At 42.1% G+C, this 26,958-nt stretch overlaps 1 protein-coding gene across 4 annotated transcripts in view; it reads right to left on the bottom strand.

Moving 5' to 3' along the window:
* Positions 1–26,958, bottom strand: part of adgrb3 (adhesion G protein-coupled receptor B3) — a 251,581-nt gene that overhangs the window by 207,335 nt on the left and 17,288 nt on the right. For all 4 annotated transcript variants that reach the window (XM_065023041.1, XM_065023038.1, XM_065023039.1 and 1 more), the window contains exons 5-9: positions 24,698–24,862; positions 21,756–21,857; positions 16,429–16,535; positions 4,875–5,069; positions 2,232–2,300 (exon numbers count right to left, since the gene is read on the bottom strand). In XM_065023041.1, coding sequence (XP_064879113.1) covers positions 2,232–2,300; positions 4,875–5,069; positions 16,429–16,535; positions 21,756–21,857; positions 24,698–24,862 — 638 coding nt within the window. The remainder of the gene's footprint in view (positions 1–2,231; positions 2,301–4,874; positions 5,070–16,428; positions 16,536–21,755; positions 21,858–24,697; positions 24,863–26,958) is intronic.

Raw genomic sequence — 26,958 nt, forward strand, 5'->3', positions numbered from 1 at the left:
TCTAAGGTCTTAACCACCTAGGTGAATCAAAGAGAAACTGAGGGAAGAAAAAGGAAGAAAAACACCAACCATCCAAAATACCCCTCCTCTTTCTCTTTCTCTTTCTCTTTCTTTTTCTCTTTCTCTCTTTCTTTCTCTCTCACTATTTCTTTCTCTTTCTCTCTCTCTCTCTCTCTCTCTTTCCTCCCTTCGCCCACCTTTCCTTTCCTCTCTTGAAGGCAGTCATTTGGCACTGGAAGTTCACAAAAGCTGCAGATGTTCTTTGTAAATTAGTGGTCTGTGGAGATGCTGTCTCTGCCGGAGACAGGGCGGGTTCGTCTTAAAATAAAGTGGGAGTTTTTGAAGGAAGAGTGGCCACCTCTCAACCCTGAGAGGCTCATTCAGGATGACAGGAGAAGTGACAGGAGGAAAACCCACGCAGATAAAATCATAAAACCCCTGCCTGAGGTTGTACCCAGCATCCTTGGTGAAAAACAAATACTTGACATCTGTATTTATTTGTGGGATAAAGACGAGAGGACCTGACCAACACATTTCTGTTCCAGAATATGGTTAATGAATGTGAATAGAATTTATTTCTGTTCTGTATAAACTATGATTCCATTAGATATTTCCTTGTTCAATCTACAGTTGGAAGTTTAGTCGGAAGTTTACATACACCTTAGCCACGTTTGGGATGGTGTTCTTCGGCTTGGCCAAACAGTTCTATATTTGTTTCATCAGACCAGAGACCAAAGTACGATCTTTGTCCCCATGTGTAGTTGCAAACCGTAGTCTGGCTTTTTTATGGCGGTTTTGGAGCAGTGGCTTCTTCCTTGCTGAGCGGCCTTTCATGTTATGTCGATATGGAACTCGTTTTACTGTGGATTTAGATACTTTTGTACCTGTTTCCTCCAGCATCTTCACAAGGTCCTTTGCTGCTGTTCTGGGATTGATTTGCACTTTTTACACCAAAGTATGTTCATGTCTAGGAGACAGAACGCGTCTCCTTCCTGAGCGGTATGACGGCTTCGTGGTCCCATGGTGTTTATACTTGCGTACTATTGTTTGTACAGATCAACGTGGACCCTTCAGACATTTATAAATTCCTCCCAAGGTTGAACCAGACTTGTGGAGGTCTACAATTGTTTTTCTGAGGTCTTGGCTGATTTCTTTTTATTTTCCCATGATGTCAAGCCAAGAGGCAATGAGTTTGAAGGTAGGCCTTGAAATACATCCACAGGTACACCACTCAAATGATGTCAATTAGCCTATCAGGAGCTTCTAAAGCCATGACATCATTTTCTGGAATTTTCCAAGCTGTTTAAAGGCACAGTCAACTTAGTGTATGTACACTTCTGACCCACTGGAATTGTGATACAGTGAATTACAAGTGAAATAATCTGTCTGTAAACAATTGTTGGAAAAATGACTTTGTGTCAAGCACAAAGTAGATGTCCTAACCGACTTGCCAAAACTATAGTTTGTTAACAAAAAATTTGTGGAGTGGTTGAAAAACGCATTTTAATGACTCCAGCCTAAGTGTATGTAAACTTCCAACTTCAACTCTATATATCATTGAATATGTTCTACTAACATGGGAGTCATGTAGCTGTTCTTACCTAGCAGGTATACTATACACGCAACATCCTTCTTTTGAACAGCACAGAGAGGCAGAAATATCCCTTCTAGCAACAGCTATATCCCTCTGATGTGACTAAATAAAGATAAATACTCCTCATGGATTCTGTAATTATGAAATCCGGCATTTGAAATGACCTTTCCACCCTGACTGCTATGGAGTGACTGGGTTTCTAGGGAAGAAGAACAAACATCATAGAGAGACGGAATGAGTCGATGGGGACTGGTCATCTCTTGTGGCTGTGCTCCCTGCTGCCACCGAGTGGACAGTGGTGGTATTATACCTCCAGATAGAGATACAGACACATCTCAACCCAGTGACACAACGTGACTAAATAAAAGTACTTCACGGCTGATCTAGGATCGGGAACAGGTCCCGCCTGCTTACACAATCATATGATCTAAAAGAGCAAATCTGATCCTAGATCAGCACTCCTACTCTGAATACGAACTCAGATCACAATGACCAGTTGAACCTGGCGATACAACTCAGGCTCAGAGCTGGTGAATGCTATAGTATTCAACTGTCTGGAACAGATTCTGAAAGAATACCACACTCACCTACTTTAAGTGCATTCCATAATGTATCAAGCTCACTGCAGAATGCTTACCTGTTGTGCGTCTTCCCACTTTTCCCTGTTGTCTTCCTCTAGGAGATTGCTGATGATTTGAAAGAAGTTCTGTCGGGAGGAGAGAGAGGAAATTGAGTCAATTAAACTGACTCTTATTGCATCAAAAGAAAACTAAGCTGATGCCCCTTTCCACACACACACACACACACACACACACACACACACACACACACACACACACACACACACACACACACACACACACACACACATATATGTACAAACACACAGACAGATGCTCAGGGGAACTATCACTACCCTATTGACAGTCAGAGTCAAGGATGACCCTCAGGAGAATAACCACTACCCTATTGACAGTCAGCGTCAAGGATGACCCTCAGGAGAATAACCACTACCCTATTGACAGTCAGAGTCAAGGACGACCCTCAGGGGAATAACCACTACCCTATTGACAGTCAGCGTCAAGGATGACCCTCAGGAGAATAACCACTACCCTATTGACAGTCAGAGTCAAAAATATTTCAGCTGGTCTCCCGTGTGTGTGTGTGTGTGTGTGAGTGAGTGAGTGAGTGAGTGAGTGAGTGTGTGTGTGTGTGTGTGTGTGTGTGTGTGTGTGTGTGTGTGTGTGTGTGTGTGTGTGTTTGTTGTGTGTGTGTGTGTGTGTGTGTGTGTGTGTGTGTGTGTGTGTGTGTGCGTGCCCAGGGGTGGCCCCTTTCCCGTGATACAGACGATCTTGTTTTCTACTTGAATGCTTATGCTCCCTCTGGTGGTAATGTGCCCATTTTAACATTAGCACACACACACACACACACACACACACACACACACACACACACAGACACACATACACACACACAGACACACACACAGCAAAAATGCACAGATGCAGCAGCGAGCGCTAGCTGTACTCATTGCGTCAGACTGTCTGTCCACACAACGACAGACCAGACACACAACCAGGACACAGCTAGCATTCAGGACAGAAATGATCTTAGGAGGAGGAAGAAGAGGGGGTTCAGGCTGTAATCTCCATCATACTACTGAAATAAAGAAATTAAAGCTGGAGGAGAGAGAGAGAGGAAGACAGGGAGGGGGACACAGGGGAGAGACAGGGGAGAGAGGGGGAGACAGTGGAGAGGGAGGAGGAGAGGGAAGACAGGGGAGAGGGGAAGGGGAGACGGGGAGAGAGGGGGTCAGAAGAGGGAGTGGGAGGTAGAGTGGGAGGCAGGAAGGAGGGTAAATAGGTAGAGGGGGTGACAGGACAGAGAGGGAAAGAGGTAGAGGGGGTGACAGGAGGGAGGGGGAAAGAGGTAGAGGGGGTGACAGGAGGGAGGGTGAAAGAGGTAGAGGGGGTGACAGGAGGGAGGGGGAAAGAGGTGGAGGGGGTGACAGGACAGAGAGGGAAAGAAGTAGAGGGGGTGACAGGGGGAGGGGGAGAGTTCTCTGATACAATAAACAGGCATAATGGAGCTTTCTTAGCGTCGATTTCAGGGAAAATGTATTTGAAATGAGTACCATTCACCACTGCATTCAACATGACATATTACAGTAAATATAATGATTACATATTACAGTAAATATAATGATTACATATTACAGTAAATATAATGATTACATATTACAGTAAATATAATGATTACATGTCACAGTAAATATAATGATTACATGTCACAGTAAATATAATGATTACATATTACAGTAAATATAATGATTACATGTCACAGTAAATATAATGATTACATGTCACAGTAAATATAATGATTACATATTACAGTAAATATAATGATTACATATTACAGTAAATATAATGATTACATATTACAGTAAATATAATGATTACATTACATATTACAGTAAATATAATGATTACATATTACAGTAAATATAATGATTACATGTCACAGTAAATATAATGATTACCTGTTACAGTAAATATAATTACAATGGTAGCTTGCCTCGTTAAATAAAGGTTAAATAAACAATTCAAATGTAAAACTTTAGACAACATTCACCCACTCTGGGGAAACCAACCATTACAGTAAATGTAACAGTAAATATAATGATTACAAAGGTAGCGTTTGACAACATAATAACAGAGGTGACAGCTCATCCCAGGCAGGTACCTATTTGTTTCCGTTTCTATTTGAGTCTTTTAGCAGACATAATACACCAATGACTGTTCATCTGGGTAAGGGGATGGACTCTAGACCATACTATCAGCCAATCATGTCTGTGTATGTAAATATCTTTAAATGTGTTTCCTAACGCCCACACGATCTGGCTGAGCATTTCAAGAGCCAAAGGAGGCTCAGGGAAATAAATTATTTAAAAAGTTATTTTCATGAAATAAACACACACAGTTATTTATGAGACATACAGTGATGATTTAAAATAACAAAGCTGTCATGGGGACTTTAACTGTGTAAATAATCATTCCAGTTTCAATGGAAAGGGGGAGATATGTTGACAAGCCTCTCAGGGGTTTTCCACCTCTCCTGCACATGCTCTTTTCCTTTGAAATGTTATCATACTGTTTTCTATTTTCATGTATGCAACAAAAAAAAGGATCCCTGTAACACAAATCAAAATAAATCCAACACACAATTCTACCTCAGCAGCATGGTCGACATTTATCAAGACAAAAGAGACCGATCCACTCACCTGCACGTCGTCTGAGCTAGGTTCGTAACTGGCCCTCTTGAAGGTATCAGTCACGTTTCTGAGTATCTCCACAGAGGACAGCAGGTCTCCAGCGTAGAAGTTCCTTCTCTGGGTGAGATCCAGCAGGGTCTTGGTCACCTGAGACATCCCGTCCCCCGCCAACTTCCCCTGGCCCTTAGCTAGATGGCCCTGGATCTCCAGAAGAAGAAATGAACTATGAGGTCTTATATGTTCTCTAAACTATATTACAGTATATTACTACAGTATTACTACATTGATCCTCTACACTATATTACAGTATATTACTACATTATTACTACATTGATTGATTCTCTACACTATATTACAGTATATTACTACAGTATTACTACATTGATTGATTCTCTACACTATATGACAGTATATTACTACAGTATTACTACATTGATCCTCTACACTATATGACAGTATATTACTACAGTATTACTATATTGATTGATTCTCTACACTATATTACAGTATATTACTACAGTATTACTACATTGATTGATTCTCTATACTATATGACAGTATATTACTACAGTATTACTACATTGATTGATTCTCTACACTATATGACAGTATATTACTACAGTATTACTACATTGATTGATTCTCTACACTATATGACAGTATATTACTACAGTATTACTACATTGATTGATTCTCTACACTATATTACAGTATATTACTACAGTATTACTACATTGATTGATTCTCTACACTATATGACAGTATATTACTACAGTATTACTACATTGATTGATTCTCTACACTATATGACAGTATATTACTACAGTATTACTACATTGATTGATTCTCTACACTATATTACAGTATATTACTACAGTATTACTACATTGATTGATTCTCTACACTATATGACAGTATATTACTACAGTATTACTACATTGATTGATTCTCTACACTATATTACAGTATATTACTACAGTATTACTACATTGATTGATTCTCTATACTATATGACAGTATATTACTACAGTATTACTACATTGATTGATTCTCTACACTATATGACAGTATATTACTACAGTATTACTACATTGATTGATTCTCTACACTATATGACAGTATATTACTACATTGATTGATTCTCTACACTATATGACAGTATATTACTACAGTATTACTACATTGATTGATTCTCTACACTATATGACAGTATATTACTACAGTATTACTACATTGATTGATTCTCTACACTATATGACAGTATATTACTACATTGATTGATTCTCTACACTATATGACAGTATATTACTACATTGATTGATTCTCTACACTATATGACAGTATATTACTACATTGATTGATTCTCTACACTATATGACAGTATATTACTACATTGATTGATTCTCTACACTATATGACAGTATATTACTACATTGATTGATTCTCTACACTATATGACAGTATATTACTACAGTATTACTACATTGATTGATTCTCTACACTATATGACAGTATATTACTACAGTATTACTACATTGATTGATTCTCTACACTATATGACAGTATATTACTACAGTATTACTACATTGATTGATTCTCTACACTATATGACAGTATATTACTACAGTATTACTACATTGATTGATTCTCTACACTATATGACAGTATATTACTACAGTATTACTACATTGATTGATTCTCTACACTATATGACAGTATATTACTACAGTATTACTACATTGATTGATTCTCTACACTATATTACAGTATATTACTACAGTATTACTACATTGATTGATTCTCTATACTATATGACAGTATATTACTACAGTATTACTACATTGATTGATTCTCTACACTATATGACAGTATATTACTACAGTATTACTACATTGATTCTCTACACTATATGACAGTATATTACTACAGTATTACTACATTGATTGATTTTCTACACTATATGACAGTATATTACTACAGTATTACTACATTGATTGATTCTCTACACTATATGACAGTATATTACTACAGTATTACTACATTGATTGATTCTCTACACTATATGACAGTATATTACTACAGTATTACTACATTGATTGATTCTCTATACTATATGACAGTATATTACTACATTGATTGATTCTCTACACTATATGACAGTATATTACTACATTGATTGATTCTCTACACTATATGACAGTATATTACTACATTGATTGATTCTCTACACTATATGACAGTATATTACTACAGTATTACTACATTGATTGATTCTCTACACTATATGACAGTATATTACTACAGTATTACTACATTGATTGATTCTCTATACTATATGACAGTATATTACTACAGTATTACTACATTGATTGATTTTCTACACTATATGACAGTATATTACTACAGTATTACTACATTGATTGATTCTCTACACTATAAGACAGTATATTACTACAGTATTACTACATTGATTCTCTACACTATATGACAGTATATTACTACAGTATTACTACATTGATTGATTCTCTACACTATAAGACAGTATATTACTACAGTATTACTACATTGATTCTCTACACTATATGACAGTATATTACTACAGTATTACTACATTGATTGATCCTCTACACTATATGACAGTATATTACTACAGTATTACTACATTGATTGATTCTCTACACTATATGACAGTATATTACTACAGTATTACTACATTGATTGATTCTCTATACTATATGACAGTATATTACTACATTGATTGATTCTCTACACTATATGACAGTATATTACTACATTGATTGATTCTCTACACTATATGACAGTATATTACTACATTGATTGATTCTCTACACTATATGACAGTATATTACTACAGTATTACTACATTGATTGATCCTCTACACTATATGACAGTATATTACTACAGTATTACTACATTGATTGATTTTCTACACTATATGACAGTATATTACTACAGTATTACTACATTGATTGATTCTCTACACTATAAGACAGTATATTACTACAGTATTACTACATTGATTCTCTACACTATATGACAGTATATTACTACAGTATTACTACATTGATTGATTCTCTCTACACTATAAGACAGTATATTACTACAGTATTACTACATTGATTCTCTACACTATATGACAGTATATTACTACAGTATTACTACATTGATTGATCCTCTACACTATATGACAGTATATTACCACAGTATTACTACATTGATTGATTTCATTTAGAATGCATTAAAAGGCCAGCGTCCTCTAGCTCTTGGCCCAGTTAACCTGTACCTCCAGGAGAAGGAAGAGAAGAGAGAGGACCATAAGACCCTGGCGGTCCTCTAAAGTATAGTATACACTATATTATTACAGTATTACTACAGTTTATATTACAGCTTTCCCTGACCCTCGACCTCCAGGAGAAGGAAGAGGAGGAAGAGAACTATGACACTGTTCTCTGCAGTAGATTACTGCAATATGTGGTTTAAACTGTCTACATTAACATCAGCTGTAGTGTTATTAGTCTCTATAATGTCATTTAAACTGTCTACATTAACATCAGCTGTAGTGTTATTAGTCTCTATAATGTAGTTTAAACTGTCTACATTAACATCAGCTGTAGTGTTCTTACTCTATAATGTAGTTTAAACTGTCTACATTAAAATCAGCTGTAGTGTTATTAGTCTCTATAATGTAGTTTAAACTGTCTACATTAACATCAGCTGTAGTGTAATTAGTCTCTATAATGTAGTTTAAACTGTCTACATTAACATCAGCTGTAGTGTTATTAGTCTCTATAATGTAGTTTAAACTGTCTACATTAACATCAGCTGTAGTGTTATTAGTCTCTATAATGTCATTTAAACTGTCTATATTAACATCAGCTGTAGTGTTATTAGTCTCTATAATGTAGTTTAAACTGTCTACATTAACATCAACTGTAGTGGTATTAGTCTCTATAATGTAGTTTAAACTGTCTACATTAACATCAGCTCTATAATGTAGTTTAAACTGTCTATGTCTCTATAATGTAGTTTAAACTGTCTATATTAACATCAGCTGTAGTGTTCTTACTCTATAATGTAGTTTAAACTGTCTATATTAACATCAGCTGTAGTGTTATTAGTCTCTATAATGTAGTTTAAACTGTCTACATTAACATCAGCTGTAGTGTTATTAGTCTCTATAATGTAGTTTATACTGTCTACATTAACATCAGCTGTAGTGTTATTAGTCTCTATAATGTAGTTTAAACTGTCTACATTAACATCAGCTGTAGTGTTATTAGTCTCTATAATGTAGTTTAAACTGTCTACATTAACATCAGCTGTAGTGTTCTTACTCTATAATGTGGTTTAAACTGTCTACATTAACATCAGCTGTAGTGTTCTTACTCTATAATGTGGTTTAAACTGTCTACATTAACATCAGCTGTAGTGTTATTAGTCTCTATAATGTCATTTAAACTGTCTACATTAACATCAGCTGTAGTGTTCTTAGTCTATAATGTGGTTTAAACTGTCTACATTAACATCAGCTGTAGTGTTATTAGTCTCTATAATGTAGTTTAAACTGTCTACATTAACATCAGCTGTAGTGTTATTAGTCTCTATAATGTAGTTTAAACTGTCTACATTAACATCAGCTGTAGTGTTATTAGTCTCTATAATGTAGTTTAAACTGTCTACATTAACATCAGCTGTAGTGTTCTTACTCTATAATGTGGTTTAAACTGTCTACATTAACATCAGCTGTAGTGTTATTAGTCTCTATAATGTAGTTTAAACTGTCTACATTAACATCAGCTGTAGTGTTATTAGTCTCTATAATGTAGTTTAAACTGTCTACATTAACATCAGCTGTAGTGTTATTAGTCTCTATAATGTAGTTTAAACTGTCTACATTAACATCAGCTGTAGTGTTCTTACTCTATAATGTGGTTTAAACTGTCTACATTAACATCAGCTGTAGTGTTATTAGTCTCTATAATGTAGTTTAAACTGTCTACATTAACATCAGCTGTAGTGTTCTTAGTCTCTATAATATTGTCTACTTTCAATATCCACACTACCATATCACCAGCATACACTGCATATATTGGAAAAGAGAGATAAAGTATGAAATAAATACATTGAAGATGACTGATGACTGAAGACATATCTACCATCCCCTGTATGTATTTCATTTTCACAGATCTATGTCTGTGTCCACACATGTTGGAAAACCACTGTAGACTGAAGAGGGAAGTAGAACAGTAGCAGCAGGGTAGAGAGAGAGTAGAGGTATGTCAGTAGCAGCAGGGTAGAGAGAGAGAGAGTAGAGGTATGTCAGTAGCAGCAGGGTAGAGAGAGAGAGTAGAGGTATGTCAGTAGTAGCAGGGTAGAGAGAGAGAGTAGAGGTAAGTCAGTAGCAGCAGGGTAGAGAGAGAGAGTAGAGGTAAGTCAGTAGCAGCAGGGTAGAGGGAGAGAGTAGAGGTATGTCAGTAGTAGCAGGGTAGAGAGAGAGAGTAGAGGTATGTCAGTAGTAGCAGGTTAGAGAGAGAGAGTAGAGGTAAGTCAGTAGCAGCAGGGTAGAGAGAGAGAGTAGAGGTATGTCAGTAGTAGCAGGGTAGAGAGAGAGTAGAGGTAAGTCAGTAGCAGCAGGGTAGAGAGAGAGAGTAGAGGTATGTCAGTAGTAGCAGGGTAGAGAGAGAGAGTAGAGGTAAGTCAGTAGCAGCAGGGTAGAGAGAGAGAGTAGAGGTATGTCAGTAGTAGCAGGGTAGAGAGAGAGAGAGTAGAGGTATGTCAGTAGCAGCAGGGTAGAGAGAGAGTAGAGGTATGTCAGTAGTAGCAGGGTAGAGAGAGAGAGAGTAGAGGTATGTCAGTAGTATTAGGGTAGAGAGAGAGAGAGTAGAGGTATGTCAGTAGCAGCAGGGTAGAGAGAGAGTAGAGGTATGTCAGTAGTAGCAGGGTAGAGAGAGAGAGTAGAGGTATGTCAGTAGTAGCAGGGTAGAGAGAGAGAGTAGAGGTATGTCAGTAGTAGCAGGGTAGAGAGAGAGAGTAGATGTATGTCAGTAGTAGCAGGGTAGAGAGAGTAGAGGTAAGTCAGTAGCAGCAGGGTAGAGAGAGAGAGTAGAGGTATGTCAGTAGTAGCAGGGTAGAGCAGAGAGAGAGAGTAGAGGTATGTCAGTAGCAGCAGGGTAGAGAGAGAGTAGAGGTATGTCAGTAGTAGCAGGGTAGAGAGAGAGAGTAGAGGTATGTCAGTAGTAGCAGGGTAGAGAGAGAGAGAGTAGAGGTATGTCAGTAGCAGCAGGGTAGAGAGAGAGTAGAGGTATGTCAGTAGTAGCAGGGTAGAAAGAGAGAGAGAGAGAGGTATGTCAGTAGTAGCAGGGTAGAGAGAGAGAGAGAGAGAGAGAGAGAGAGAGAGAGAGAGAGAGAGTAGAGGTATGTCAGTAGTAGCAGGGTAGAGAGAGAGAGAGAGGAGAGAGAGAGAGAGAGAGAGAGAGGTATGTCAGTAGTAGCAGGGTAGAGAGAGAGAGAGAGAGAGAGAGAGAGAGAGAGAGAGAGAGTAGTAGAGGTATGTCAGTAGCAGCAGGGTAGAGAGAGGTAGAGAGGGTAGAGAGGTATGTCAGGGAGAGAGAGAGAGTCAGTAGTAGCAGTAGAGGTATGTCAGTAGTAGCAGGGTAGAGAGAGAGAGTCAGAGTAGCAGAGAGAGAGAGAGGAGATGTCAGTAGTAGCAGGGTAGAGAGAGGTATGTCAGAGTAGAGGGTAGAGAGAGGTATGTCAGTAGTAGCAGGGTATGAGAGTATGTCAGTAGTAGCAGGGTATAGAGAGGTATGTCAGTAGTAGCAGGGTATAGAGAGGTATGTCAGTAGTAGCAGGGTATAGAGAGGTATGTCAGTAGTAGCAGGGTATAGAGAGGTATGTCAGTAGTAGCAGGGTATAGAGAGGTATGTCAGTAGTAGCAGGGTATAGAGAGGTATGTCAGTAGTAGCAGGGTAGTAGAGAGGGTATGTCAGTAGTAGCAGGGTATAGAGAGGTATGTCAGTAGTAGCAGGGTATAGAGAGGTATGTCAGTAGTAGCAGGGTCAGTAGTAGAGAGGTATGTCAGTAGTAGCAGGGTATAGAGAGGTATGTCAGTAGTAGCAGGGTATAGAGAGGTATGTCAGTAGTAGCAGGGTATAGAGAGGTATGTCAGTAGTAGCAGGGTAGAGAGGGTATGTCAGTAGTAGCAGGGTATGTCAGAGAGGTATGTCAGTAGTAGCAGGGTATAGAGAGGTATGTCAGTAGTAGCAGGGTATAGAGAGGTATGTCAGTAGTAGCAGGGTATAGAGAGGTATGTCAGTAGTAGCAGGGTAGAGAGGTATGTCAGTAGGTATAGAGAGGTATGTCAGTAGTAGCAGGGTATAGAGAGGTATGTCAGTAGTAGCAGGGTATAGAGGTATGTCAGTAGTAGCAGGGTATAGAGAGGTATGTCAGTAGCAGGGTATAGAGAGGTATGTCAGTAGTAGCAGGGTAGAGAGAGGTATGTCAGTAGTAGCAGGGTATAGAGAGGTATGTCAGTAGCAGGGTAGCAGGGTATAGAGAGGTATGTCAGTAGTAGCAGGGTATAGAGAGGTATGTCAGTAGTAGCAGGGTATAGAGAGGTATGTCAGTAGTAGCAGGGTATAGAGAGGTATGTCAGTAGTAGCAGGGTAGAGAGAGTCAGTAGTAGCAGGGTAGTATGTCAGTAGTAGCAGGGTATAGAGAGGTATGTCAGTAGTATGTCAGGTAGTATAGAGAGGTATGTCAGTAGTAGCAGGGTATAGAGAGGTATGTCAGTAGTAGCAGGGTAGAGAGAGGTATGTCAGTAGTAGCAGGGTATAGAGAGGTATGTCAGTAGTAGCAGGGTATAGAGAGGTATGTCAGTAGTAGCAGGGTATAGAGAGGTATGTCAGTAGTAGCAGGGTATAGAGAGGTATGTCAGTAGTAGCAGGGTATAGAGAGGTATGTCAGTAGTAGCAGGGTATAGTCAGAGTATAGTATGTCAGTAGTAGCAGGGTATGTCAGTAGAGGTATGTCAGTAGTAGCAGGGTAGAGAGGTATGTCAGTAGTAGTATGTCAGTAGTAGCAGGGTATAGAGAGGTATGTCAGTAGTAGCAGGGTATAGAGAGAGTATGTCAGTAGTAGCAGGGTATAGAGAGGTATGTCAGTAGTAGCAGGGTATGGAGAGGTATGTCAGTAGTAGCAGGGTATAGAGGTATGTCAGTATGTCAGTAGTAGCAGGGTATAGAGAGGTATGTCAGTAGTAGCAGGGTAGAGAGAGGTATGTCAGTAGTAGCAGGGTATGTATGTCAGTAGTAGCAGGGTATAGAGAGGTATGTCAGTGTAGCAGGGTAGTATGTCAGGGTAGCAGGGTAGAGAGGTATGTCAGTAGTAGCAGGGTATAGAGAGGTATGTCAGTAGTAGAGGGTATAGTATGTCAGTAGTAGCAGGGTATAGAGAGGTATGTCAGTAGTAGCAGGGTATAGAGAGGTATGTCAGTAGTAGCAGGGTATAGAGAGGTATGTCAGTAGTAGCAGGGTATAGAGAGGTATGTCAGTAGTAGCAGGGTATAGTAGTAGCAGGTATGTCAGTAGTAGCAGGGTAGTAGAGGGTAGAGGTATGTCAGTAGTAGCAGGGGTATAGAGAGGTATGTCAGTAGTAGAGAGGTATGTCAGTAGTAGCAGGGTATAGAGAGGTATGTCAGTAGTAGCAGGGTATAGAGAGGTATGGTATGTCAGTAGTAGCAGGGTAGAGAGAGTATGTCAGTAGTAGCAGGGTATAGAGAGGTATGTCAGTAGTAGCAGGGTATAGAGAGGTATGTAGAGAGGCAGTAGTAGCAGGGTAGTATGTCAGTAGTAGCAGGGTAGAGAGAGGTATGTCAGTAGTAGCAGGGTATAGAGAGGTATGTCAGTAGTAGCAGGTAGTAGTAGCAGGGTATAGTCAGTAGTAGCAGGGTATAGAGAGGTATGTCAGTAGTAGCAGGGTATAGAGAGGTATGTCAGTAGTAGCAGGGTATAGAGAGGTATGTCAGTAGTAGCAGGGTAGAGAGGTAGGGTAGCAGGGTATAGAGAGGTATGTCAGTAGTAGCAGGGTAGGAGGTATGTCAGTAGTAGCAGGGTATAGAGAGGTATGTCAGTAGTAGCAGGGTATAGAGAGGTATGTCAGTAGTAGCAGGGTATAGAGGGTATGTCAGTAGTAGCAGGGTATAGAGAGGTATGTCAGTAGTAGCAGGGTATAGAGAGGTATGTCAGTAGTAGCAGGGTATAGAGAGGTATGTCAGTAGTAGCAGGGTATAGAGAGGTATGTCAGTAGTAGCAGGGTATAGAGGGTATGTCAGTAGTAGCAGGGTATAGAGAGGTATGTCAGTAGTAGCAGGGTATAGAGAGGTATGTCAGTAGTAGCAGGGTATGTCAGTAGTAGCAGGGTATAGAGAGGTATGTCAGTAGTAGCAGGGTATATGTCAGTAGTAGCAGGGTAGAGAGTATGTCAGTAGTAGCAGGGTATAGAGGTATGTCAGTAGTAGCAGGGTATAGAGAGGTATGTCAGTAGTAGCAGGGTATAGAGAGGTATGTCAGTAGTAGCAGGGTATAGAGTCAGTAGTAGCAGTATGTCATGTCAGTAGTAGCAGGGTAGAGAGGTATGTCAGTAGTAGTATGTCAGTAGTAGCAGGGTATAGAGAGGTATGTCAGTAGTAGCAGGGTATAGAGAGGTATGTCAGTAGTAGCAGGGTATAGAGAGGTATGTCAGTAGTAGCAGGGTATGTCAGAGTAGGTATGTCAGTAGTAGCAGGGTATAGAGAGGTATGTCAGTAGTAGCAGGGTATAGAGAGGTATGTCAGTAGTAGCAGGGTATAGAGAGGTATGTCAGTAGTAGCAGGGTAGAGAGAGGTATGTCAGTAGTAGCAGGGTATAGAGAGGTATGTCAGTAGTAGCAGGGTAGAGAGAGGTATGTCAGTAGTAGCAGGGTATAGAGAGGTATGTCAGTAGTAGCAGGGTATGGAGAGGTATGTCAGTAGTAGCAGGGTATAGAGAGGTATGTCAGTAGTAGCAGGGTATAGAGAGGTATGTCAGTAGTAGCAGGGTAGAGAGAGGTATGTCAGTAGTAGCAGGGTATAGAGAGGTATGTCAGTAGTAGCAGGGTATAGAGAGGTATGTCAGTAGTAGCAGGGTAGAGAGAGGTTTGTCAGTAGTAGCAGGGTAGAGAGAGGGATGTCAGTAGTAGCAGGGTAGAGAGAGGTATGTCAGTAGTAGCAGGGTAGAGGGTAGAGGTATGTCAGTAGTAGCAGGGTATAGAGAGGTATGTCAGTAGTAGCAGGGTAGAGAGAGGTATGTCAGTAGTAGCAGGGTATAGAGAGGTATGTCAGTAGTAGCAGGGTAGAGAGAGGTTTGTCAGTAGTAGCAGGGTAGAGAGAGGTATGTCAGTAGTAGCAGGGTAGAGAGAGGTATGTCAGTAGTAGCAGGGTATAGAGAGGTATGTCAGTAGTAGCAGGGTATAGTAGCAGGGTAGAGAGGTATGTCAGTAGTAGCAGGGTAGAGAGAGGTTTGTCAGTAGTAGCAGGGTAGAGAGAGGTATGTCAGTAGTAGCAGGGTAGAGAGAGGTATGTCAGTAGTAGCAGGATAGAGAGAGGTATGTCAGTAGTAGCAGGGTATAGAGAGGTATGTCAGTGGAGCGATGACATGTTGCAGGACTGGATGGGTTTAATAGTTTACATTCAGGATTCAGCTTTTAATCTCCTATATTTATCCTCATTTAAATACCAGCTTTTTTCTACCTTTATTGTTCAGTTTCATTCCATTCAGTCCAATTTGTTCCGGCCTTAAATCCATTCTGGGTCAGTGAATGATGGATAGAATATTTAATAGATGTATAATAATACTATCTTGCGCTGAGAAGAAACAATATATACCTAAATACTACCAAATCATTGCTTCCACAATAGGGAAAAGGGTTATTAAATACCCAGCCCAAAGAGCAGAAACATCAATGGGAGACGTTGGTGATATGGGGGACACTGCCAGTAGCACTAAATCAAAGAGTTGCCGAGGTCTATTCATTACAAATGAATGGTTTAATTTGCTCCCATATTGAATGTTCATCTTTGGCAACAGTGCAGTTGGGAACATTGGGTAATGGTGAATTTATGATGCGCCACAAACAGAGACTGTGAGGAAAGGGGAGAAGAGAAGGAGGAGAGAAGAGGACAGGAGAAGACAGAAGACAGAAGACAAGAGGAGAGGAGAGGAGAGGAGAGGAGAGGAGAGGAGAGGAGAGGAGAGGAGAGGAGAGGAGAAAGAGGAGAGGAGAGAAGAGAAGAGGAGGAGAGAAGAGAAAGAGGAGAGACAGAGGAGATGAGATGAGATGAGATGAGATGAGAGGAGAGGAGAGGAGAGGAGAGGAGAGGAGAGGAGAGGAGAGGAGAGGACAGGAGGGAGAGGAGAGGAGAGGAGAGGAGAGGAGAGGAGAGGAGAGGAGAGGAAAGGAGAGGAGAGGAGAGGAGAGGAGAAGCTGGAAAGAGAAGTACAGTAGACCTACTGAAGATAGACCTACTGATTGCTGCAGGTATCTATATTCATTGGTTATGCAGCGGGCATAGCTGGGTGGTTCCCAATAGGCCACACCCCGGTGATCCAGAGAGCAGCGTCGACTAGTGGTGCCTGTGGAAGACAGGAGTGAAAGAGAGAGACAGAGGGGTGGAGAGAGAGAGAGGGGAGAGGGGAGCAAGAGAGGGGAGAGAGAAAGGGGAGAGAGAGAGAGAGAGAGAGAGAGAGAGAGAGAGAGAGAGAGAGAGAGAGAGAGAGAGAGAGAGAGAGAGAGAGAGAGGAGAGAGAGAGAGAGAGAGAGATTAATACTTGTTCATAGGAGACTTATCTTCCTTGTGTAATTTCCTTCAGCCCCTCACATCTTTCAGTGGAAGTTTAAGGCTGAAAATACATTGTAGCTATTTGGAAGCCAGATGCTGCTTCTGTGTTTGTTCAATAGTGTTCAAGGTTAAAGGTTACATACAGCAGAGATATCTACACCAATGTCTTACATACAGCAGAGATATCTACACCAATGTCTTACATACAGCAGAGATATCTACACCAGTGTCTTACATACAGCAGAGATATCTACACCAATGTCTTACATACAGCAGAGATATCTACACCAGTGTCTTACATACAGCAGAGATATCTACACCAATGTCTTACATACAGCAGAGATATCTACACCAATGTCTTACATACAGCAGAGATATCTACACCAGTGTCTTACATACAGCAGAGATATCTACACCAGTGTCTTACATACAGCAGAGATATCTACACCAATGTCTTACATACAGCAGAGATATCTACACCAGTGTCTTACATACAGCAGAGATATCTACACCAATGTCTTACATACAGCAGAGATATCTACACCAATGTCTTACATACAGCAGAGATATCTACACCAGTGTCTTACATACAGCAGAGATATCTACACCAATGTCTTACATACAGCAGAGATATCTACACCAATGTCTTACATACAGCAGAGATATCTACACCAGTGTCTTACATACAGCAGAGATATCTACACCAATGTCTTACATACAGCAGAGATATCTACACCAGTGTCTTACATACAGCAGAGATATCTACACCAATGTCTTACATACAGCAGAGATATCTACACCAGTGTCTTACATACAGCAGAGATATCTACACCAGTGTCTTACATACAGCAGAGATATCTACACCAATGTCTTACATACAGCAGAGATATCTACACCAGTGTCTTACATACAGCAGAGATATCTACACCAGTGTCTTACATACAGCAGAGATATCTACACCAATGTCTTACATACAGCAGAGATATCTACACCAGTGTCTTACATACAGCAGAGATATCTACACCAATGTCTTACATACAGCAGAGATATCTACACCAATGTCTTACATACAGCAGATATATCTACACCAGTGTCTTACATACAGCAGAGATATCTACACCAATGTCTTACATACAGCAGAGATATCTACACCAATGTCTTACATACAGCAGAGATATCTACACCAATGTCTTACATACAGCAGAGATATCTACACCAGTGTCTTACATACAGCAGAGATATCTACACCAATGTCTTACATACAGCAGAGATATCTACACCAATGTCTTACATACAGCAGAGATATCTACACCAATGTCTTACATACAGCAGAGATATCTACACCAGTGTCTTACATACAGCAGAGATATCTACACCAGTGTCTTACATACAGCAGAGATATCTACACCAATGTCTTACATACAGCAGAGATATCTACACCAGTGTCTTACATACAGCAGAGATATCTACACCAGTGTCTCTCACATCATCTGTGCATATGTGTTAAACTGCAACAAGGCATGTCCACACATGAAAATAAATGTCAGGGTATCAACGTCAGTACAACCATACCAAAATACTAACACTGATATGGACACACACACACACACACACACACAGACGCGCACGCACTGACACGCACAGGCACACACACACGCACACACACTTACCCTCCCCCACCCCACTGAGCCTCCTGTTTCCTCAACACAATCCCCCACCCCACTGAGCCTCCTGTTTCCTCAACACAATCCCCCACCCCACTGAGCAACACAATCCTGTTTCCTGTTTCTCAACACAATCCCCCACCCCACTGAGCCTCCTGTTTCCTCAACACAATCCCCCCCACTGAGCCTCCTGTTTCCTCAACACAATCCCCCACCCCACTGAGCACTCCCCCTCAACACAATCCCCCACCCCACTGAGCCTCCTGTTTCCTCAACACAATCCCCCACCCCACTGAGCACTCTGTTTCCTCAACACAATCCCCCACCCCACTGAGCCTCCTGTTTCCTCAACACAATCCCCCACCCCACTGAGCACTCTGTTTCCTCAACACAATCCCCCACCCCACTGAGCCTCCTGTTTCCAACACAATCCCCAACCTCTGTTTCCTCACACAATCCCCCCACACCCCACTGAGCCTCTGTTTCCTCAACACAATCCCCCACCCCACTGAGCCTCCTGTTTCCTCAACACAATCCCCCACCCCACTGAGCCTCCTGTTTCCTCAACACAATCCCCCACCCCACTGAGCCTCCTGTTTCCTCAACACAATCCCCCACCCCACTGAGCACTCTGTTTCCTCAACACAATCCCCCCACCCCACTGAGCCTCCTGTTTCCTCAACACAATCCCCCACCCCACTGAGCACCCTGTTTCCTCAACACAATCCCCCCCCCCACTGAGCCTCCTGTTTCCTCAACACAATCCCCCCCCACTGAGCACCTGTTTCCTCAACACAATCCCCCACCCCACTGAGCACCCTGTTTCCTCAACACAATCCCCCACCCCACTGAGCCTCCTGTTTCCTCCCCACACTGATCCCCCACCCCACTGAGCACTCTGTTTCCTCAACACAATCCCCCCCCACCCCCTGTTTCCTCACTCCCCCCCCCACTGAGCCTCCTGTTTCCACAACACAATCCCCCACACCCCCACCCCACTGAGCCTCCTGTTTCCTCAACACAATCCCCACCCCACTGAGCACTCTGTTTCCTCAACACAATCACAATCCCCCACAATCCCCCCCCCACTGAGCCTCCTGTTTCCTCAACACAATCCCCCACCCCACTGAGCCTCCTGTTTCCTCAACACAATCCCCCACCCCACTGAGCCTCCTGTTTCCTCAACACAATCCCCCCACTGAACACTCTGTTTCCTCAACACAATCCCCCCCCCACTGAGCCTCCTGTTTCCTCAACACAATCCCCCCACTGAGCCTCCTGTTTCCTCAACACAACCCCCCCTGACTGAGCACCCTGTTTCCTCAACACAATCCCCCACCCCACTGAGCCTCCTGTTTCCTCAACACAATCCCCCCACTGAGCACCCTGTTTCCTCAACACAATCCCCCCCCACTGAGCCTCCTGTTTCCTCAACACAATCCCCCCCCACTGACCCCACTGAGCCTCCTGTTTCCTCAACACAATCCCCCACCCCACTGAGCATCCTGTTTCCTCAACACAATCCCCCACCCCACTGAGCACTCTGTTTCCTCAACACAATCCCCCACCCCACTGAGCACCTGTTTCCTCAACACAATCCCCCTGGTTCTGTTTTCATCTCTTTTCACAGTCAAGATAGAACCCTGGCTCCCAAATGGCACCCTATTCCCTACACTGTGCCCTAGTCTTGACCAAGACCAAAAGTAGTGCTTTATATAGGGAATAGGGTGCCATTTGGGACACAGGCCCTTCTATTATAACCACACACCTCCTGCACTTTTCAATGTCCTCTGTGTCCAGCGGTGTGATAGTGGAATCAGACAGAGAGTGTGGTGGGGGACATGTGGGTTCAGTGTGACCGCTTCCCTGCTTCACTTTCTACCATTCACAATACAGACACACACAACCACAGCAGCTTATCAGTCCCACCACATGGATCAAACAACAGGTACACTGTGGAGCCATCAGGTGTCTGATTAAGACCAGGAGGAGGGAAGGGGAGGGGAGGGGAGGAGGAGGAGGGGAGGGGAGGGGAGGAGGGGATGAGGGGATGAGGGGAGGAGTAGGAGGAGGAGGAGGAGGGGAGGGGAGGGGAGGAGGAGGAGGAGGGAAGGAGGAGGAGGGGAGGGGAGGGGGGGAGGGCGAGATGAGGGGAGGAGGAGGAGGAGGGGAGGGAGGGGAGGAGGAGGAGGAGGAGGAGGAGGAGGGAGGGGAGGGGAGGGAGGAGGAGTAGAGGAGGAGGAGGACGGGAGGAGGAGAGGAGGGGAGGAGAGGAGGGGCGGAGGGGAGGAGAGGAGGGGTGGAGGGGATGAGGAGTATAGGAGGAGGAGAGGAGGGGAGGAGGAGAGGAGGGGCAGAGGGGATGAGGGGGAGGGGAGTGGAGAGGAGGAGGAGCCATGAGGTCTTTGATAAAGGGAAGGAGGAGGAGGAGGAGGAAGAAGAGGAGGAGGTTAGGGGGAGGGAGAGGTAGAAAACAGCAGTTAAAAAGTGGCATGCTGTTGTAGGCAATATAATCATAGTTAGCCTAGTAATATGTCCCTGTCTTTGGCTATAGGCTATTTGAAAACACATTGACATAATGCTGTGAGGGTCAATGCAATGCAAATAGGGAAATCTGTTCAGTAGAAACATACCGGCTGCATCTCAAATGGCACCCTATTCCCTATGTAGTGCAGAACTTAGAAATAGAACAGTGCATTGTATAGGAAATAGGGAGTTGTTTGGGACACAGGCACCGTGTAAAGCACTTCCAATCCGTCACAGCAGGAATGGATGTGTCAGTGGAATGTGACAGGGACATATCCATCACCACTAGTCCTCTCTACACATGAGTAATGGACAGAAAGCTCCCAATGAAACCTCTACATAATAGCCCCTGGAAAATGACTCATTTCATTATCAACTAAGTTACAGCAGAACATTTTAAAGTGCTCTAGTTTCTCTTGGTTCATTATTCAGTCAATGGCCAAACAGCGGCTGGAGTCTGAATTCAGACCAACAAGACTATCCTATTTTTAAATGTTAATTTGTATTTTTTTTGTTATGAATCGAAGTTAAAAAAGTGAAGACTTGAATGAAAAAAAATAGGATAAGTGAGTTGGTACGACAAGTGTTGGATACGGCGCTCACATGAAAAACAGGCAGCGGTGGTAACCACTAGGATAGACAAAACCCCAGGGCATGACTGTGTTCTTACCTGTAGCATTAGGAGGACACACACACACATACACACACACACATACATACACGCACGCACGCACGCACGCACACACACACACACACACACACACACACACACACACACACACACACACACACACACACACACACACACACACACGTGTCCTTACCCGTGGCATTGGGAGGACACCTGTTGAAGGCCAGTTCTCCTGAAGGTGTTCTTCTCCACACCATGGCTACAGTGTAGTCCTCCAGACAGATCTCATAGGGCGCTGGGGGGGGAACCGTACACAACACATCGCTGGGTTATTGCTGACTCACCAATATGAATAGGCCAGAAGAGGCTGGTGGGAGGAGTTACAGGAGGATGGGCTCGTTAGTAATGGAATATTTGGAACGGAGTCAAACGTGGTTTCCATTAAGGGTTGGAACTGGTTCAGGGAACAGAACCGAAAACCGGAAAATAACAATTAGGAACGGAACCCGAACCATAAACTAAAGTTATCTATACTGTTCCGGAAGAGAACCGTTATTTTAAAAGCATGCAAACTGGTTAAAAACGTTATTTTATGTTCCGGGCATTTTTTTACAGTCCCACAGCCTTCAGTCTGTCACTCAGAAATGATGATGATTATTAATATTATTATGATGATTATTATGATTATAATAATGATTATTATGATTATGATGATTATTATAATGATTATTATGATTATTATTATAATGATTATTATAATTATTGTAATGATGATGATGATTACTATTATGATTATTATTTTTTATAATGATTATTATTATTATTATGATTATTATAATGATTATTATTATTATTGTAATGATTATTATTATTATTGTAATGATTATTATTACGATTATGATGATTAGTTTTATAATGATTATTATAATGATTATTATTATTATAATGATTATTATTATTATTATGATGCTGATTATTATTATTATGATTCGTATGATTATTATTATAATGATTATTATATTTATTGTAATGATGATGATGATGATGATGATTATTATTATTATTATTTTTATAATGATTATGAGTATTATTATTATAATAATTTGTTGTATTATTATTATTGCAGCGTCTGCCTGCCAGCTGGACATTTTTGCCAGTGGGGGTGTGTCTGTGTTGAGTCTACCTGCCCCTCCCCTGTGAACCATAGGTTACTGTAGCCTACTGACAACGTTACAAGTGTCATTCAGAAATTAGGGAGAGATGGTTAATTAAAGAGGAAATCGTTTACTTTTTCAATGCTAGTTAAGGATACTATAGTTATCACGTTTCACATTGGATTTTTTAACTACAAAAAGGTAAGAGTTTGATTTTAATTCTAGTGCTGCTCTGCACACACCAGCTAGTTAGCTGGTTAGCTCATTAGCTCGTTAGCTAGTTAGCTATTAGCTAGCTAACGTTTGCTCTGGTCCAATGTTAAACCAACTCGGATGTTCAAAGATATTCAAAGCTCTTCCATAGAAGCTGCTCCTCCTCTGTGTGTCTAATTCAGACTAAGGATGTCATAACAAGATGCCCAGCGCTTCAAGGCAAGCTTCCTCCAAACTCTCTCGCTCTGCCTCACCCTCAAAATGTCAGTTACATCTCGCGCCCTACACTGTGACTGGCAGCACAGTGTGTGTTTGCCTTTCATTACGATTAAACCATGCTGTTATGGCAAAATACAATTTGTTAATGTAAAAACAAAATACATATTTCAGATGTTTAAAAAGGAACAGAAAGGCACCATTAAAACCCATCGTTTGTTGGGGTTCAGAACCGGTTCAGAACTTTATTTTGCTGGTTGAAACAGTGGAACAGAACCCCAAAAATAATACATCTGTTTAGGACAAAACGATTTGAAAATTATTTTGGTTCCAACCCCTGGTTTGATACCATTCCATTAATTACAAGAAGCCTGTCCTCCTATATCTCCTCCCACCAGCCTCCTCTATAATTGCATAAGTGTAGACTAGATTGTAAATAGATTGTAATCCATGAACATGCTGTAGTTCTAAAATGGTTTCTTTGTGTTAGATTAAACTGCTTAAAATAGAACCGGTGTGAAAAAGATTGATAATGGGAACGGCTTCCCTACAGTCCTTACTCCTACAACAGAAACAATGCCACTCTTTACAGGGTGATAATGGTCAAACAAAAGATTGAATTTGCATTAATCGCCGTGGTAGCGAACAGTCTCCATGGAGATAAAAACAGGTGGGTTAATCAACACCATCAATTAATATTAAGATATTAATCATATATTAGGACCTAGACAAAATAACACTCTCTTATTATTTCTCTCGCTCTTTATCTCTCTCTTATTCTCTCTCTCAATTCTCGCTCTCTCGCTATCTCTCTCTATCCTCTTTCTCTTTATTGTCTCGCTCTCTCTATTCTCTCTCTCTCTCTCTCTCTCTCTCCCTCTCTCTTTATCTCACTCTCTTATTCTCTCTCTCTCTCTTTATCTCTCTCTCAATTCTCGCTCTCTCTTTATCTCTCTCTCTATCCTCTTTCTCTTTATTGTCTCGCTCTCTCTATTCTCTCTCTCTCTCTCACTCTCTTATTCTCTCTCTCTCTCTTTATCTCACTTTCTTATTCTCTCTCTCTCTCTTTATCTCTCTCTCTCTCTCTCTATCCTCTCTCTCTCTTTTAATTTCTCTCTCTCTATATATTCTCTCTCTAACAGCTTCCTCTTAAAGCTACAGTCTGTGATTTGGGAAGCTGTTCAATGGTCATTTCGATTCTTGATGTTTACCCATTGGTTCTTGAAGAATAGACAACAACCTACAGTATACATATCTCATGAGTTTAGCACAACTATCAATCTTTATGGTAACCCAAAATAGAAGCTTTTTATTACTCCGTTGTTGAATTCATTGTTGAATTGCAAATGATCTTTCCAGGCTCTGTCTATTTTCAGAGCTGAAGCTGGGTTGCCTACCCTCTGCTTTATGTAAGTCTTATCGGTTCCTCCTACAGGAACAGAAAGGCACGTCACTCTTCCTCAGCGAAGAGGAAGATCATTATCTTCACTCCACACTTCCAGTTAATTGACTCTTGCAGTCTCACTTATGGTGGTTATGGGATTATCGTTACCTGGGCAACGCTGGTCACTGCACTTGCGGACTTCATCCCCTGTGCCCTCGCACTGTTGCCCGGTGACCGCTGCCCCCTGGCACACCCGCGCCCGCCTCTGCCAACCCCCGTCACATGATTTGGAGCAGCCACTCCAAGGCCCCCAGGGATTCCACTGGCCATTGGCTGAGGAGGAGAGACAGATCAGTTAAACCATTGGCTGAGGAGGAGACATTGGCTGAGGAGGAGACAGATCAGTTAAACCACTGGCCATTGGCTGAGGAGGAGAGACAGATCAGTTAAACCACTGGCCATTGGCTGAGGAGGAGAGACAGATCAGTTAAACCACTGGCCATTGGCTGAGGAGGAGAGACAGATCAGTTAAACCCCTGGCCATTGGCTGAGGAGGAAAGACACACCACTGTTAAACAACTGGCCACTGGCTGAGGAGTTAGACCCCTGGCCAATGCCTGAGAAGTTAGACCCATGGCCAATGCGTGAGAAGTTAGACCCCTGGCCATTGGCTGAGGAGTTAGACCCCTGGCCATTGGCTGAGGAGTTAGACCCCTGGCCATTGGCTGAGGAGGTAGACCCTTGGCCATTGTCTGAGGAGTTAGACCCCTGGACATTGTCTGAGGAGTTAGACCCTTGGCCATTGGCTGAGGAGTTAGACCCCTGGCCATTGGCTGAGGAGTTAGACCCCTGACCATTGGCTGAGGAGTTAGACCCCTGGCCATTGGCTGAGGAGTTAGACCCCTGGCCATTGGCTGAGGAGGTAGACAACTGGCCATTGTCTGAGGAGTTAGACCCTTGGCCATTGTCTGAGGAGTTAGACCCTTGGCCATTGGCTGAGGAGTTAGACCCCTGGCCATTGGCTGAGGAGTTAGACCCCTGGCCATTGGCTGAGGAGTTAGACCCCTGGCCAGTGGCTGTGGAAGAGACACATCACTGTTAAAAAGGGTCTCTTTCTCAAATGCATAAATATCTGTCCTCTCCTTGTGTCCTATCCTCATGTCCTCTCTATGTTATATCCTCATGTCATATTCTTGTTCCCTCTCCATATTTCCTCTCCGTGTGTCCTCTGTAAAACATTATGGTGGCAGCTCATCATTAGGCTGGCTTTGTCCTGGTCAGTTCATTCAGAGCAGAGTGATGAAGGAGTGGAAATTAGTACAGTAGATGATGGATTTTAAAACAAGGAGCCAGAGAGCCTCTGGACTCCCATCTTCTCTCCCCAACATCCAATCGGTTGTTAGTAAAGCATGACCAATAAGGTATCTCTATTTTATTACCATCAGCCAGCCGGTCTTTCAATTTCTATAACGGCACTAGGACCCCTGGGGATACCTGGGAAGACTCATGAGACAATAGTCCTACTGGTAAAATGCACATCAGGGGGTACTTCAGGGGTACTCTGAGAAGACTCATGAGACAATAGTCCTACTGGTAGAATGCACATGGGGGGTACTTCAGGGGTACTCTGAGAAGACTCATGAGAGAATATTCCCACTGGTAAAATGCACACGGGGGGGGGTACTTCAGGGGTACTCTGAGAAGACGCATGAGACAATAGTCCTACTGGTAAAATGCACATGGGGGGGGAGGGGTACTTCAGGGGTACTCTGAGAAGACTCATGAGACAATAGTCCTACTGGTAACATGCACATGGGGGGGTACTTCAGGGGTACTCTGAGAAGACTCATGAGACAATAGTCCTACTGGTAACATGGACATCAGGGGGTACTTCAGGGGTACTCTGGGAAGCACAAAATGTTGTTGGTGGTACAGTAACCGAAAAAGGTTGTGAATCACAGCTCTAAGATACCACATGACCTTGACCATTCTATGTGCTACGTCCCCCATGCAGCTCTACTATGATGTGTAGCTAGAAGATGTGAATTCATTCTCACACAGACACAGTAGGTGGGATTATAGATACTGGAACACATGGGGGCGTGTCCCAAAGGCCGCCCTATTCCCTATATAGTGCACTACTTTTGACCAGGGACTCAGGGAATAGGGTGCCATTTGGCACAAAGCCGTGGACATGTTTTATAGTACCCAGAGATATAGTAAAAGAAAAAAAGAAGAAGTTTTTGGCAGAATTTGATCCAGATTCAATTAATAAAATGACTCTGATAATCCTTGTAATAATGAGGAATATGTCTCCTTTTATGGCTGGGGAGGCTGCTCTGTGACTGCGGTGATAACTTTCCTCACTTTGCCAATATTAAAAGGCTTTTTATGATAAAGTTTCCCAAAGCAGTGGCATGTTTTATGTC

The sequence above is a fragment of the Oncorhynchus nerka genome, linkage group LG10 (assembly GCF_034236695.1).
Source record: "Oncorhynchus nerka isolate Pitt River linkage group LG10, Oner_Uvic_2.0, whole genome shotgun sequence".
Lineage (NCBI taxonomy): Eukaryota > Metazoa > Chordata > Actinopteri > Salmoniformes > Salmonidae > Oncorhynchus > Oncorhynchus nerka.